The 18,459-nt window shown below is 36.9% G+C and overlaps 1 protein-coding gene across 3 annotated transcripts in view; it reads right to left on the reverse strand.

The window, feature by feature from the left end:
• edil3 (EGF like repeats and discoidin domains 3) overlaps positions 1 to 18,459 on the reverse strand; it is a 130,896-nt gene that overhangs the window by 67,287 nt on the left and 45,150 nt on the right. For all 3 annotated transcript variants that reach the window (XM_011479264.3, XM_011479263.3, XM_011479262.3), the window contains one exon: positions 316 to 429. In XM_011479264.3, coding sequence (XP_011477566.1) covers positions 316 to 429 — 114 coding nt within the window. The remainder of the gene's footprint in view (positions 1 to 315; positions 430 to 18,459) is intronic.

Genomic DNA, 18,459 nt, shown 5'->3' on the forward strand with positions numbered 1-18,459 from the left:
AAACTAATATCTATAAACTGATTGTTACAGGAGACTATCGCATTAAGAATGACAAAAAGGACATCTTAACCTAGCTAAATGTAATTAAAAGTATGTTTTTCAATAAAAAAAAAAATTGAAGTATTTTCTGTGGTCTGAGATTATGCAACCTGTTCACTTCAAGTTGCAACAAGCTAAAAACGGGGCAATGCTAAATCAGTGTAATTGACAAAACAAACAAAGAAAAAGAAACCGTAAATACGTGAGTAAACTTTGCCTGGACAATAGAACAGACACTGAGCGACAACAGGAAAAAGCCAAAAGACCAGCACTTACTGTATTGACAGTTTCTCCCCATGTACTCCCCTGGGCATGAACAGGAATAATTGGCAACCAGATCGGTGCAAAGGCCTCCATTCTTACATGGTTCTCTTTCACATTCATTAACATCTGAAAGAAACAAGAATATAACACTAAAGCCACATTCGTTTCATTGATAAAAACAGGTAAAATACATCACCAGGAAGCAAAATTATCTTTTTAAAGCAAGTTACTATTTAGCACATTATTGGAGCAACTGCTTTTCCAAAGTAAAATGGTTTGTTCTGCTGGCCCCCAAAAATCCTTTGACAGCCAGGTTAACATTTCCAGACACCAAGACTGTAAAAATGGTGTCAGGAGACATGACTACATGACTAGAAGTTTTACAATAAATGCAACAGATTTCACTTGCAAATTTACAAAACAGAACCATGATGCTCCCAAAAGAAAGTGATTTTAAGAGCAAAGAGAAGAACTAAAACCATGTATGGGAAAAATACAATGATTAATGCTAAACTGAAAACCTTGGTCTTAAGAAATGGTAAAATGGTAAAAATATTTATCAGGCAATTCACTATGTTCTTAGAACGCCCAAAGGGCTTTACATTTACAGTCCAATTCACTCATGCAGTCACACATTCACGCACTGATGGTGGTTCCACTGCTGAACACAGACGCCAACCTATATAACCACCAGGAGCAACGTGGAGTGTCTTGCCCAGGGACACTTTAACTAATAGGTCAGAAACCGATTCTGCAATCTTTCGATGAGAGCTTGACCCCTCTACCTCTGCACCGTTGCCACATCAAAACAAAAAAAGATAAAAAAAATTATGCAAAAAGCTGAGGCAAGCAACTGCTATATCACGTTACGGTATGCTAGCTCAAGAAAGGTGCATTTCCTGTCCGTATAACTCCAGTGATGATCTGCAGATAGACATATTAATACAAGTTACACCCATTTATCCATTCTTTGCTGCCTGTACATGAATCTTTTTTTTGCCTTTTTTTTTGGTTTTTCTTTTACCTCAGTGGAAAAGGTCACAGGATACAGAAAAATGTGATTCAAAAGGACTTAAGAAAAGGAAATCTTGACATTTACAGAATCCAACTCAACCTTCACTAATATATAGTAGAGCAGTGCAACTGAGGACATATATGTTGGTTCACGTGATGGAACTACAACTTTATGAACATTGGCTACAAAACTGCACAGGATGAGGATAGTCAAGCTCTTCCTGCACTTTACATGTTAAACTTGCGAAATGTATGCAAATCAAAGCATAAATGGTGAGCATCCATTTACATATTATTGTGCATGTGCAATTATTATTTTATCGGCTGACTTCTAATGCCTACAGACATTTCACAAAAAGTACATACTTCTCCAAGTTAGGGAAATTTAGTCAGGCAAAATTTGATGTTCTATACTACCCTCTGGGTTGAGCCCTTAAGGTTGCGAAACATGAAATTCAGAGCAAAATATAGATAATTTTCTTTCCTCAGATATGTGTGAGTCTCTTGGCTTATATGCAGCGTGTTTGATACCATCAAGGACAATGAATGGGACAAATCCACGGCCGGTGGGAAGGTCACCTGAGCGCACGAACGCTGAACGTGTCGGTCTAAGGACAGGCAGCAGAGCTGTGTTGTGCGCTCACACGGTCTCTTGTGGTGTGATAAGCACAAACTTGTTTCATGCAGTTCAGACAAATCACACCACTCCAGCTTTCCTTTATCTTGCTACCCATTCCCATTCCCAATATTTGTCACTTTATTACAAAAGATACACCTTACCTTACCCACACAAAGCCGCATGGTGACAATATATTAGGCTAGTATGTATAAAAAGTGAAGTAAGTATACCTAAAATTGTATCTTTTAACAATAAAAAAGGAAAAAAAAGCAATATAAATCCACTTTCAACAAATAATACATTTATTTTGTTACACAGAAACCCAGTTCTAGTTTAAAACAGAAAAGTAGCTTAAAGTGACTAAAAATAATAAAAGATCTGTCAGTCCTTATTTAAACTAGAAACATTTTTGACCAATTGAACCATTTGATGCTGAGAAAAATAATTCAATCAATAAATAATATTAAATGTAATTGATCTGAAACATTAACACAGCAGCACCAATATATTTAACGTTTTTAGTCTGAAGAAACAGGTAAAAAAAACATTGTGCTGATTTTTTTTTCTAAATGATGGATTGTTTATTTATGATCTCATAAAGTGCAGCTGTTTTCCTGCATTACCTGCTGTCTGTATGTTAAATACTGACACCAACTAACGACAGGCAGACAAAGATACATTTATGGAAAGTAAAGTTGTCTAAAAAATGTCTACAATAGTTAATAAAGAATGACATTATTAGCATGAGCTGAGGAATTTAAAGGCACACGATGATCGTGGTGTTGCGCTATCCCGGCAGCGCTTGCAGCTCTCCGCGCGCCCCGTTCCACCTGCAGTCTGAGCCCCCTACCCCTCCCGTTTTCACACACGCAGCCGCGTGTGACAGGAGACGGGAGCGCGCAGCTGCAGGGACGTTCACAGTCCCTGTTTCAGGCTGTTACAAACTCTGTCATATAACAGAAAATAGAAAACCAATAGAAGCGCAGATTTTTTTCCAAGCCTTGAGCCCCTGTCACCACCGCCCCCCTGTTAAATTTGCGCCGGACAACTGCCCGTGTATTACCTGTGCCTAAAGCCGCTACTACTGCGCGCGCTCCCTGGCATTGCAGGCGCGCCCCACTGCATTAAGCCTAGTATTTTTGCAGAAAGCTTGCTAAATTTCTTCCATGTTTTCATCTTGTTATGACAGCAACAGATACAAGCAATCTATAATATTAACATGAAAAGCTGTCTCACCCTTACTCTGTAACTGATTTAAGAAAAAGCTCTTTGATTGATTCATCTAACCCATTAGAGAAATTGACAGAACTTCAGCAGAACCCATTACACCCATGTGATCGCTGTTAGTAAACTTGAGTGTGAGAGGAATGATATGAAAGGTTCAAATGCAAAAGGATTTTTTCTTAAGTCATTCTACTTTTCTTTTTAAGGGATTAACAAACATGCCTGTGGCTGCAACAAATTGTTCCCCATCCTTATGAATATCTAGGCTTATGATTTGAAAAAGGCTTGACAAGTGAATCTGCATCTTTCCACTTTTTCAGTACATAACTACTTTAATATTTTCCAGTTTGTCACAAATAAGTAAATAAAAAATCGGTTAAAATATCTACCTAAAATATAGAGATAACCTAAAACACAATAATATTCTACAATTAAAAAAAATCGAATTAAAACCAACAAGTAGAGGCTTTTCTGGGACACCTATGCAGAGAAGCATGGATTTAAACACCTATTACCCATTAAAAATGCTCACATTTTAAGTTAAAATGACAAGTTTTCTCTTCTGTCAATTCCCCAGTCAACCATTTTTTTGTGAAAAGCTATAGATTATAAAAAAGAAGTCTGCAAAGTAAAATAAAAACTCTTAAAATGCAATCTATTCTTTTTTTTGGCTCCTAGTTCTCATTTTGCATGCTAGAAAACCGTGGTGTGCTTTGTGAACCACACAAAAAAACTAATTTTCACAGTAGGCAATAAAATCACTCACTTTTAACAGTGGAACTGCAATAAGACTTGACTACACAGACATTTAAACTGCAAGCTTCACTCATCTTCAGTTATAAAGAGAGATTCTTAGAAGACAAACAATAAAACTCAGTTTACCATTGAATTTTTGTACTGTGCAGGGGACAGCATCATCTCAGTTTTGTCTGGTATCTTCACAAAAAGACACGTTTTTCCACAGCTTCCTGATATTTCAAGACATTTAATATAAGCTGTTGCCGGGTTTTAAAACATACATGACTGCCGTTGGCCACTGCAGTCTGTGGAGCTGAACCTTCATTGTTTTGGAAAGAAATCACCGACTGAAATAAGATTTGATTTAAAAAGGCAATAGCCGAAAACAAAAGCCACTTCATTATAGCAAATGGAAAATCGTCACCTACAAGAAATTGATGTGAGAAGTAAAATATTAAACAAAAAAAAATGTTGCTGATTAGAATTTATTTTAGTAACAAACTAATGTAGCTGCTGCAAGATGTAAGTAACAAGACACTAAAGTAATAAAATGACATTACAAAATGAAAGCTAACTAAATGAAAGAAAATAACATTATTTCTCATTAAAAAAGCCAGCTTTTTACTACCTGTATTCTACCACATTGTGTACAGACAGTACAGTGGAAATAAAAAGCCTGCTTGTTGGCATGCCCTTGCAAAACAGTATATATTTCCAACAAGGCACTGTGAAGTTTATTAGCACTTTGCAAACTGCCCTAGGAGAACATTAACACAGAAATGCAATTATAAAGCCACATGTCAACATAATATTGCTATAAGTGGATCTAAACACATTAGTAGAAACTTTAAACTGATGACGTTTGGCTGGAAACATTATAAAAGCAGCTCAGGAATTCTAGGTCAGAATGTGTAGATGAAGACACAAAGTGCTGCAATTCTTTTAGATGTGAAGCTGTTGGTAACCCCTAAAGTTCACCCCATGTTTTGTTGGGAGCAACGGGTTCAAATACAGATGAAACCCAGCAGTCAGGCCACTCCAATAAACTGGAGCACAGCAGCCCACAGAGAGAGGAAAACACAACAAGCCGAGCCTACTTCCCTTTCATGAGAGGCTATCAGCCCCTGGGAGATCAGCGCGGGGAACGTAATACTCGCCAGCAAATGAGGTGAAAGAAAGGAGATTCCTTTGGGGCGTGCAGTTAATCCATCTGGTAAAAATTAGAGAAGGAAAGACAAGCATAGAAAACAGAGGAAACCAGAAACCATGAAAGAAATATGCACCAAACTAGAAAAAATATAAATTTGGAAAAAGTTATTGAGCTTGATGTTTGGGTAAATAAATTCAGTGAATGCCTTTTTCTACACTCAATGGCATTTATCATAGGAGCTTCCTTCACTACTGGAACATAGCTCTACAATGGAAATCTGTATTCAAATGTTAGGATAACTGTGAGGAGGTAATTGCTCTTCCACTGGTATAAGGGATGTATGTTTATATATATATATATATATATATATATCTATATATATATATATATATATATATATATATATATATATATATATATATATATATATATATATATATATATATATATATATATATTTTATATATATATAACTAAACAAAAATGCTAAACAAAAATACATAACTAAACAAAAATGCATTTATTTAGTCTAGTCTATAATGGTAACAGGTAACGTACTGAACGTGTGTTTTTGTCATTTTTTAGCATACAGTGTTCACACAGGTGTGTTGCTACCTGATACTACCACGCAGAGGCTTGGTGCAAAAGTCATAACGGTCCAAATGTCGCAAACCTATAGCTCCAGGCTTTGTCTTTCACAGCTCTATTTAGATATATGAAAGACGTGGTGTCATATAATTCTGATCGGGCACAAATTTCGTGACGTTTATTAGATAGCCATGCGTTTTATACATAGAGCCCAAAACCTGACTTAAAAACTTGGGTGGGGACGCATGAATGGAAGAGTTTTGTACACAGATGCCCAAAACGCCCATATACCTGCATTCCCATAAACTCCAATGCCTTCTTAAAATGAGAACATTGTAATTGTGCTGGCTCCTTTGTGAAAATAATTGTAATAATGCAAAAGAGCTCCGCTGTTGACAACCCTGTTTACAGTTAGCCACTTCCACAAACAACGAGTGACGTTGTTCACCGTTGAGTACTCTTCTGCGCATGCGGGTCACTTCTGGGTCATTTCACAGTCACACAGGAGATCACAAAAGTTCGCATTTAATTGGAAATGTGAACAACCTTGCAAAAAAATCGGATTTTTTCAAAAAATCGGAATTGAGCATTAAGCCCTGCAGTGTGAACGTAGCCTGAGGATTGCATCCTTCGCTTTGGTTTGTATTTCAGTTATGTTTTTCCCCTGTCACAGGTTTCATTGGGTTTCATTTGAGATGTATCCACAGCTGTATTTGTTGCTCGCTTTGAATCTCCTTCTTGATTGAGTTTATTTATTCTAGTTTTTTAAGTTTCTGCCATCAAGCCTGGTCTCTTGCAATTTGGGGTCCCACACCATCTGTTTGGTGACATTCTTAATCAGCAACGTTGGGCTGTTTTGATCTTTTTAACATTTATTTTAAGGATACACTAAAGATTAAGCATCAGCATGGGCCGGTGCAAAGAAAATTCAGCATAATCACGCTGAATGCATCAGAACACCTGCAACTTAATAACATGGTTGGGGCGTTAAATTCACAAAGGAAGATTTCTTTGTAATGTTTTTGAAGCAGTAGTGATGTGTGACAAGGTTTTTCTTTAATAAACGTAAGATGACCAATAACAAAAAAAAATGTAATAAATAAAAAATAAAAAACATTTAGGTGGATACTGACATGTTAAATTATTGAAATACTGCAATAAATAGACTTTTTTTTTGCCCAAATACCTTCAATAGCAGATTGTAATTTGTAACAGAATATAAAGTAATTAATTTGAAACAGCTATGATTAACAAAAAAGTTAAAAAATAAATAAATAAATTTGATCATGCAGTGAAAGTATTTGCTGTTCAATTAAACTACCATATTTTTCATAATTTCATTTGGAGAAAAATGAATCACTTTACCACAGAGCTGGAATTTGACATTTGAAACAGAAAGCTGCACATTACTCAGGGGTTATTGACTCTAAACCTCAGAGGTTCTGCCCTGCTGATTTTCCATTACTACAATCAGAATATGGAAGGTACCATGTGAAGGAAAGGGGGAAATAAGACAGACAATGCAAACTGAAGTCTACTCAGTTTTTAAATTCATCTGTCTACAGTTGCTCTTTTAAACTGATTATATGGGCATTATCAGTAAATGGACCGCATGTAATATATCAACAGGAAGATCATGTAATCTCAGATTCCAATCTCTAACACTTTATCTGTACATGATAGATAGGAAAACAGTTACAGGTACACTAACTCTAAACAAAGCACGACTGTCCCCTGTCTTTAAAGCACTCCAAAGGTTTTGATTCACCTTAAGATCATGCTTTTATTACTACAATACACTGCATTGTTTCCAAGCTTTACTTTTTAGTTGCTCCTCAGAAAGGTGGGCAGTAATTAGAGCAGTAAATAGTATTTGGTGAAGGACAAGAACCTTCACTGTTAGGGCTAAAGTGGCTTTTGTGTGCCTGGGGAGCTGCAGAAAAAGCCTAGCCTTTTTGGAGCGTGGTGGTGGTGGTGGTGGTGGTGGTGGGGGGGGGGGGGGGGGGGGTCCACCTATGATCAGAGCCGCATTGACCTCTACAGTACCTGCTCTTGCTACATCCACATAAGCACAAAGACTGATGACTCTGCTTTCCACTTCATTTAGCTGTAAAGAGGACTGGCATCTTTCCTCGTCATACCCTCAATTTACTGCAAAAAGAGAAATTGCGCTTATTTTGCATATATGCAGACACTGCTTGTATTCTGAAAAGCCCAAAACATTAACCTTAAATTAAATCAAACAAAAATAAATACCTTATCACTTGTATCGCTTTCCTATCTACAAATTTGATTGACAAAATGAAATTTGGTGTCCACACAGTCTTCAAGAAGTAGTAAAAAAAGCACCTTCTTTTTTTTTGGTTTATGTGTCAAAAAGATAAAAGACAGACGACTGGAGATTACTCAAGACTTTGTTTTCATGAGGAGATGTCTCATCGTGTTTCATCTCTACATCTGGACTTAGTTTTGTTCACATGCAAAGTTTTCCCCGGGGAAGTTTCATTTATCTGGTTTTACATTCCAGAACATGGCATTGCACAAATGTTTAGCAAGCAAGTGGATCCTCTTGACACCATTATCTGCAGGGGAAATAATCGTTTGACCTCTGCGGTCAGTTAACAGCAGTCACGATGTGGACAACTAATTATTTATGTTTGTCACCTCATTAACCCCTAACATCAAAGACAATCTTGCTGGAGACCGTCTTATTGTTGGAAACGTTAAGGCCCTGAGAGATATTGGATTTGGTTTAAATGAACTCCTCAGACGAAAAAAAAAAAAAAAAAAAAAAACAGCCGCTGATTTATATTCCTGACCAGAACATTCTGAAAGTTTCAGTACTTGTATAAAAGAAATTTATGAGAAGTTATGAAAACATATGTTTTATTTCTGATAAAGGTTTTGACATATTCATCTAGGCTTGACAACCAAGACACACTGGAAGTATCTAAATGTAGCGTGACTGAGTTTCTCCTCATGCTCAGACAGCCCAGCAGATTCTGTTGCGCAAGTTTGCAGGAAACACAATGGTAAAGCTTTAACATAACAAAATCACTGCAAACCTCTACACCTGCTATCTAGCATCTAAAAGTATATCCTTAAAAAAATGTGTCTTTTAAAAAAGATGTCATGTTCAGGTCCTAAGCTAAAGATATTTGCCTTTTTGTCTGAATGGGACCTGAAATACAACATCAAAAGGGGACCTTTCTGTGTGGAGTTTGCACTTTCTCCCTGCATGGTTAGTTTTCTTCGGGGACATCCCACCATCAAAAGACATGCTCATAGGTTAATTGGTCACTCTAAATTGTCCATTGGTTTGAACGTGAGTGTGGTGAAGTGTGTGATGCAGTATGTGGCCCTGCGACAGACTGGCGACCTGTCCAGGTTGTCCCCTGCCTTCGCCCACAAGTGGCAGGGATAGGCTCTGGCAGCCCCGTGACCCGAAAAGGACAAAACGGAAGAAAATAAATGAATGAATGAAAAAGAATCATTTATAAAATATAAACAATTACCAATTGCTTAACTAAACTAGACAGACCCTGCACATCCCCGACCTTAGACCCTCCTTCTCTGTGATTAATGCTTTCATGTGACGTTACCTAAATAGAGCTTTCTTTAACTTTACAGAACATGCCATACATTCGTTCTTACAGTTAGTCTATTAAGCTGTGACCTTTTTTATTTTGTAGACTCTTCTGAATCCACTTCCTCTTATCTATAGCTGCTTCATCACCAGACGGCACACCAAATGTACTTTTTTGTTCTCGACCATGTTTCACTCTTTCCCTCACTGGGAATTACCATAGACATATATGTTTTTGTCATGTGTTATGATTTGAACTGATTGCTGATTTGTCAGTGCTTTCATTTGCATTTCGTAAACTTAATCATTTGCTTGATATATGCAGTGATCCCGCATTTATCGCGTGGGTTCCAGTCAAAAAATAACCTGCAATAGGTGAAATCCATAAAGTAGGATTATACTGTTAATGTTTTGAGGCTACAAACCCCACATTTACATTTTATACACTTTTCTAAGACAAAAGTTAACATATTTACTAGTTTCTCTATTGTTTGAAGTTCTAACCTTCAAATAAAAATAAGTCTAGTATTCTGAAATAAAAAAATAAAATAAAAACTGCTCACATTCAAAGATTTATGTAATTGTGATTTATGCAAACTGAACGCACTCAGTACAGGACAGCACAGAAGGGATTGATTGACAAGGCCGAAAGCCTTGTAACGTAACTGTTACAGAAAAAAGGAAGCATGCAAAATTACTGCATGCTCACTTTTTGGCAAAAATGTTGTCAAAAGGTGAGACTGCTGTTATATTCCAGCATGATTGGTGAAGTGCAATATATGAAAAGGAAACACTTTAATGCTACAGGAAGTTTGAGAGTCAAAATAAGAATCAATTGCAAAATGTATATTTTCTGGTGGGAGATGTGAAAGAAGTGGGGGGTTGTGTGTAGGTATGGGGAGGGGGGCCCTATTTTTACATTTTTAATTTTTTTATTATTTTAATGCTCATTTTTATGTTATTTGTTTTTTTTAATGTAAAGCACTTTGTGTTATACTTTTATATGAAAAGTGATTAATAAATAAAGCTTGATTGATTGAATGAATGATTGTTAAACTAATTCAGTATTTTCCTTTTCAAACAAGTACTAAAAGCTGTTGCTGCTGTGCTTGGGAGAAAACACTTCTTGCTTGCAATTCTACGGACTGCTGGTAATTTTATTCTTGTGTTTTCAAAGCAGAAACCATTGATAAACACTTCTTTACTTTAGCTTCATGATCTCTGAAGACCAAGAACACGTACAGCAAACCACCGTCACGTCTTGTTAGAAGGACTGCTGAGGAGGTCATTGCAGCTCTTTGGAATGTCAACTTCAAATGAGCCTGAAAGCCACCAGACTGTGTCCTATGCTGAACATATTTGTTTTTATCAATTCTCATGCAGACATGTTGTAGTGATTGAAATCTAGAACCTATGCCATTGAAAAACTGTCTTCTAAACCTTTTAAATGGTCCCACATTTGTATGTATCCGTTTGTTGGTTGAGCAGCAGAGTTGAGTGTCTAGTTTGCCGCCTTGATACATTTGCCAACTTGTTTCAGACTCCCATTGCTTTCTGTCTGTGTTTGGTGGACTGGGTGAATCCAGAATTTTTAAGAAACAAGACGTCAGTAACCCATCTGTAACCTCTTACCTCTTGATATTTGTCTTTCCTGTAGTGCTTATCAGCACTACAACACTGCTTTGACTTGTGTTATGACTAAATTCTTGCTATGATAATTTAACCCAATGCCATGATTAATACTTAATGTAGTATTAACTCTGTCACTCATCACTTCTGTTTTGACTCAATCACAGATTGGGTGTGGCTTGATCAACACACACACAGTGGCAGCTAAATCAACTGCTCCTTTTGCAGGTTCTTGTGGTGCAGAGATCAGCAATAGTCAGGCTACATCATCACATGTACATTCTGTTGATTTAGGTTAAAAGAGATGCACGACACCACTGTGTAGACGCTGCACTCACATGTTAATAATTTGCACTCTTCCAGACTGGTTTTCACTCTGTGATTTGTAGCTTTGAAGCTGTAAAATAAAGGCACCAAGTCATTCTGTCAGTAAAGGATTTTGATTTCTCTCTAGCAGATGAAAAGTTATTTCTTTTTTCTCCACAATATCTGTTTTAACCAGCGTTTGTCACAGCTCATCCAGTGTGGTTGGGTTCCTCATTCTGGCTCAAATGGCACCCCCAAGCTGCTTCTGTAGGTGAGGTCAGGACAGCTGCTAGACTTACAAATCTTCTCCATTTCCAAACTTCTGCAAGAAGTCTCTAATGAATCTAGTGTTCAAGGGTGAGCTTTGTGTTCTTTGAGGACAGCGCTATATTACTGGCCGTGGAGTTGTAGGATTATCATTGGTGGAGATGGTCATACAGAATAAAACAGCAATATATACATTAAAGCACATTGAGACTCATCTCAAAGTTGGTTGGCCTTGATTACATCAGATCAGACAAACGTAGCACATTTTCCTCACGCAGATGACTACTGACCACTGTAAAAGGACACATGGCAATACGGTGCCAATGATTTGCCACTCCAGCAATAAGCTGTTTGGCAAAGAGGATTTGGAAACATTATCATGCAGGCCTTTGGATTGTTACTTACAGTAGGTGGCAATCTGATTCAATTCACAAATCAAGATAAACGATTCACAGATCAAATCAGGAATCTTACTGTTTAATATTTTTGAGTGATTGTAATATATATGTCTTTTTACTGGATGTATGAAAATAAAAATAGTATGTTTTTAAACAACATCATTTTATAACTTTATTCTGAACAGGATATCAGAATCAATAAGACAGAAAAGGTAAAAACAAATATTTTTGAGAACAACATAAATGGTATTTGTCACTTAAAACAATGTTCCACTCAAAAGTTTTTCTATCAACCTTCTAGTCTACTTTCGCAGTATACAAAACATAAATGTCAGGTTGCTTTGGATCATTTCACAACAAATCCTGAAAACGTTCTCCACAGTTTTTCCTTACTTGTGGTTTTGCTGACCACAGTTCCATTAGATAGATGACAAGACGATAGTAAATAAAGACATAGCAAAACTTAATAAAAATGCCGCTATATCAACTAGAATATCGTCACAGTTCTTTCATCTAAACTGACAAGTGTGTCCAATTTCATATTCGTTATGTTTCTATTCATATTCTCGACTATATTTAAAACATAAGTTATATCAGTAAACTGAATTCCATTCTTTTTTTTGTAATCTACCAAGAAAACATTTGATAGTTTTACTTTGAAAAAGAGAACCTTCATCAACACTTCACTTTGAAGATTTTTTGCTCCAAGTGGCAGTAATGCATATGTTTAGTTTATTTGATTAAAATGCAATGGTATTCTACAGATTTAAAGCAATAATTACATTGCCTGAATTGTATTTTACAATACTATAATTTTAAAGACAGTGAATCAGTAATTTTGGACTTCACAAATATTCATTTTCGAAAATACATCCTGAATATTTTGGACATTTTGATACTCATTACAGCCCTTTTTTCATGTGTGTCACCTAAATTCACAGGTTTACTGCCCACCACACAAATACATACATCTTACAAACCTTCCATCTCTTAAAAGGGAGATAAACAGGCTTCCAAAAAGGGTACAATTCCTTACCAAGAAACAATACAGGAATCTATCGTTACTCGACTTTGTTAATGAACTTAGTTTGAATGCACCAACTTAGTTGGTGAACTCTGCACTGAGCTGACAACATCTTGACTACATTAACACCTAATTAAAACAATTTATAGTGAAAAATCCTGTAGTAAAAGTATACTTTGACAAGTTCTCACTTGTCCAGAGTAGCATCTTTGAGCGTGGGTGATCAGCTTTAGATGTTGTGTTTGACAGCTACTGCTGCATCGAAATGTGCCTGGTCCTCACTGCACAAGGCCAGACATGTCCTGTCACTACTTGTTGAGTAAGATATGGAGGACAGAATAAGGAAGTGCCTGTCTTCACTGTCAACCTGTCAATTGTCAGTCTTTCCTCGCCATAGCTGTGTGACTGGAGTGACTGTAAGACAGGAATTCCACACCAGCTGAAAGCCACCAATGGGTCTTTGAATTTTATTTTAATAGTGATATATTTGACTTTTCATCATGTGCATCTTGCCCTTAAATGATTGGATTCACTTCTTTTACAAAGTAAATCTCATTCCATATGCAGGTCAGTTTCACAGTGAAACATGCTGTATGTTTTGGGGCAGATGAAAATGCATTAAGTTGTGAATGCAGGATTAAGAATGGTGTATTTCAAGGACATGCTTTCTGAAGTGGGATTAGCCTACCAGGAACTTATTCACAGCAGCACTCTAGAAGCCCTTGAAAAGGTATCTTAGGATCCGCAACAGAGGGGTTTTAGTATCAGAGGAGCAAAACATTCATCATGGAGACTGTGGGGGGATCTGCTGAGGCTGGGATGTGCTGAATGAAAAGAGCCCTGAGCTTCCAGCCACAATGACACTGGAAAGGAAAGCCTTAAGTGTGATTTTAAGCTTTGAGATGGAGGCTCCTCAGGAGGTAAGTGAGAGGAATACTGATTGAACCCGGAACAACAAACCCTAATCCACAAGCTCCTTAATGCCACCACAGTGCGCTTAACCGAATGTTTAAATGACACGCAGGTAAACAGTGCAGGTAAAGGTGACTGGCACAAAGCAAGACGTCTCCTCCCACACGACTGTCTCTGCTTTCTTCAATGACACCAGGGGCAATGGCAAATAACACAAGCCGTGAAGTTGTAGGAGCATTTTCCGTGACGGAGACTTTGATTATTTTCAAAAGTCACCACTTTCACAATCTAGAAACGATGCACTTTATATAAGTCACAGATGATCTGTCAGCATAAAAATATTCTCTAAGAATGCTTTTTTTTTCCTGTGAAAGTACAGAATAGTATTTATGGGCTGTATTCTACCCCTTTGAGGACCATTTATTCTGTGAGTGCTCAACATCTCAAGTTTAAAGTTGTGATGAGTGTGTCTCAATGACCTCTGAAAACCCCCCTAAAATACTTGATATGGCTTGCTGAGGCCTATACCATTTTATAAAAAAAACAAGTTTCTGTCATTTTACCTCCTGTCATTCACAAATGGTTTTTGTTTTCTTTTTTGGCTTCGAAAGTATTAAATCCCCCAACCTTGTTTTTTTTATGAATCACATTTTGAGGAAATGAGGGAAAACAAAAAGCAAATGAACAAACAAATGCTGTCACAAAAAAACAACATTGTGTTCAAAAACTGATCCTGAACTCACCCAACCTCCAAAAACTGGGGCTGCTAAAGGGATGGATCACTTAATCATACAACCACTGGGGAACTGTGAACTTGACAAAGCGGTATGACTTGTAGGATCGACGCAACTGCAAATGACAAGTAATCTCAGAGAAAAGGTTATCCCCGGTTTCATAAATGACCTTTAACTACCTCTTTTTAGGTGTTAGAAATGGCGGCATCACTAAAGCAGTTAATTAAAATACAGTTATTTCATTTACAGTTTTTGGAAACATTCAAATTGGTAATTAAAGGGATTTATTCATTCTGAAACATATACGAATGCCTATATTTTGATAAATGCTCTAAACATAAAAGTAGAAGGCCATAAAGGTTTATGAGTTTAGCTTGTTATAAAAAAAAAAGTTGCATTGCAATTGACAGTCGGGATTTTTAAAAGGTCAAGTTCTGATCTAATGTCGCACAGTATGGTTGATACTGGCACCCAATTAGGGTTAATCAGTGGTTTGAAAAAGGTGATTTCACGCTCATTTCACTATTTCATTTTCTTACCAAGCTCTTTTCTAAAAAACCCTGGCTTCTCAATGTAGTCATAACAGCCTGAATACTTAAACGTCTGTGTGCTTTCAAAGTCCCATGCCTGTGCACATTTTTATAGTGCTGTTTTAATGGCCGTTAACCTCTCATCTGTAGTGTAACCACAAACTGGTGTCACTGAATATCCTAAATGAATGCAGCAGCTCTGTGAAGCCAAGCTGAACAGTTTTCAGCATTTTGTTTTGGCTTCCAGTGGCAGCCAAATGACCAGAGAAGGTCTGAGTGTGACTGTTTGCTGCCATCGGGGATTTAGTGTTGCATCTCTATTTATGCCCTGGCTATCTGCCAGAAGGTCCATCCGTACTGCAAGGGCCAGGAAGGCAACAGCCTGGCTCCAGTGACCGAGTGCAGGCTCTGCACAACTAGGGCACTGTAACAGCCCGTTCCCTACGTGTCTTCCATACAGGGATAAAGTAGGGGAAAGGATGCTCAATGGTAAGGAACAAAGGAAAAAAAATATGACAACATAAAACTTTTTTTTTCCATTCTTTCCTCCTGTTTGTTATGACAGGTTTTGTAATTGTGGGTCTCACTTTTCTGGCAACAGAAAAAGTTATTAAAGAAAGGTATACTATGTATGCAATGTATAACTTTATCCTCCTTTGAAACTTTTCCAAAATCAACACAAAGTTTATCCTTTAGTGAAATATTGACACTTTAGTTACATGCAAATTCAATGCATATAACTTAATAGGAAATAAAAAAAACCTTAATAAATAATCTGTTCGTGCTGATTATTAATAAAAAACAGTTGGTTAAAGTATGGAAGAAATGAGTTTTCATGATTGGCATATTTATGATAGAAAAGTCTGTAGGATGCCAGCCTCTGTATTTCAGTGCATATTCTTCTGGACCGCCGCCCCTGCAGAGAAAAAGATGCAGTTGCCTACTCAACAATCAGCCAGGCTACTGTGTCAAATACAGTCTACGTGTCTTTTTTTCTTTTGTTCTAAATAAATATGGGAATAATTCAGATGTGGCTTTGACACAAAATAGCTCAGCCTCCCTATTACATTCTTAACTGCATCAGTGTGGCTCTGCCTGAGGCTTAATTACAGAGTATCTCCATTCTGTTGTCAGTGAGGAGCCAGGTTCTCCCTGTCCACCTGCAGTAGTTTGAATACTAATAAAAAATGTGGTTTAGGTTCTTGCCTTTTTTCTCCTTCTGCAGCAAAAGCAATATTATTTACAGCATCAACACAATGCCACTCAATTTGCTTGTTATCTACAAAAACCTACAGCAATCCATTTGTGGTGTTTCACATGCCTCACCTTACCGCTCCGCAAACCTGACTGTCTTAGCTGCCAACATATATCAACGTATTATCAGTTTACTGATTTGACAACTGGAGCTCTTTTCCATGCTTGTCTTTTTTATTTCTGAAGAACAGGAATCTTTCAAGGACATTCTGCCGCTGGATCAGGGAGGAGGATAAGACACATACTTTTTTATGCACAAACAACCTCAGGTTGGTATTTATGATGACAAAACTGGGTGAAATCCTACTTGAAGTGGGTTCAGTGCATGGCTTTATGCAGCAACCTGTTTCCTTTTGCCACACCCAATGTTTGTAGGATTAAATCAATGCAAAGGTTTATAAATAAAGAGACAGTACTTGATGTAGGATAAAAGTGTTGCAAGACCAAATATAAAAGTGCAACACCAAACCGGGGTGTAGAGCTTATTTCTGTCAAGATTTAAAAAAAAACGTGAAAAAAGAGAAAATTTTACAGTTTTGCAAAACTCCATCTTTTTTAAAATTCACTTTAAAATATGAGCATGGATACTTTTTCTAACATTTTACCTTGAAAGAAAAAGGTACTAGCACACCACCACGATAAGTGCAAGAAAAAAAAAAATCATCCAAGCTCTGTCATAAAATACAGGTGACGTGAATTTGAAGAAATCTTCTGTCACTTTTGATTCTCCAAGAACACCTTTAACACCTTGTTTCTCCACCGCCCGCTGAAAACAACAAAAGACAAGGCAAGGACCAGAAATATTAGAAACTAGAATTCCAAAGACTGATGTTTGACTGTGTTACACTATTGATAATTTGCTCATACCACACACATGATAGGCACAATGCAAAATAAACTACAGACACCAAAAGTTGCTGATTTGATCCTAATTCGTTTGTGTTTCTTTAATGTGTTTTACAACATTTAATTTATAATAAGGGAAAAAAACAATTAAAGTTATGTAATATTTTAATAAAAGTAGACCAAAAAGTTATTGCACAACTTCTATACCTGGAGACATCTAACATTTTCTTCCGACACAGGAGTCACTCTGAAGATGAATTTACGATACAAACACAACGTAAAAAAAATCTGTTTGCCTAGTTACTGGGAATCCCTATTGAGTTCTTGTGCCACAATCTTTTTATCACTTTACCGATTTCACTAGTAAAAGCGCTCAAGAGACATTACACGAAGAGGTGAATGCTGTTAACCTTTAAGAAAGTGCACCAGGAGGGAAATGAAATAACGCTAGCGATGCCAAAAACCTAATGATAAAGTCGGTTTTCTCCACCAAAGGAAGCATCAATTTGCAGCTGAGCCACAGCCCAATCTAAATAAACAGTTTATAAATGTACTTTTTTTTGGTACTTTTTCTATTGGATTGCCAAAAACATTTCCTTGATACACAACTTGTATACATTTGTAAAGAGCTAGCGAGTACAAATCCAACAAGTATACTAATTGAGACAGTGGAGCATCTTATGCCACAATTTATTTTCCAATACCTCTCAGGAAATAATAGGTACATCTACTGCTGTGGATGCCAAGTACTCGATAATGTAACAGCTATCGGCAAAATCATTAGAACTGCAAAACTCCAGATTTAGCAAAATAGCACTAAAATGAATCAAAGAAACCCTTAAGTTTTACGTTAAGACCACTTTTCTAAACATCTAAATACATATGTGAAATTAATTACTTGGAAAAATGACACAACATGGTCCTGGAGAGTACTCTCTCTGTAACATGATAGCTGACATTAAAAAGTCAGTAAACAACAAGATGCACATATTTCTCAGCATGTTGTTGACACAGGAAAGACATTGGGCTCCGAATGGCCACTTGTGATTAAATCACCATTCCAAAATCTTGAACGTTATGGCGTCTGACTGGAAACATCTTTTTTGGCTTGAATAGGAATGGGAGGAGACAGGAGGTTCCTCTTGATTAAAAAACAATCAAATCCTTTTTAATCCAACAAGATGGAAATGGAACCACGTTACAGCTGCTATATTCTAACCAGTTTTATCATTTATTTTTAATGTTTTTGATAGAGAGTACTCTCCAGGACCATGATGTCATTTTTCCAAGTAATTCATTTCACATATGTATTTAGATGTTTAGAAAAGTGGTCTTAA

The sequence above is a fragment of the Oryzias latipes genome, chromosome 9 (assembly GCF_002234675.1).
Source record: "Oryzias latipes chromosome 9, ASM223467v1".
Classification (NCBI taxonomy): domain Eukaryota; kingdom Metazoa; phylum Chordata; class Actinopteri; order Beloniformes; family Adrianichthyidae; genus Oryzias; species Oryzias latipes.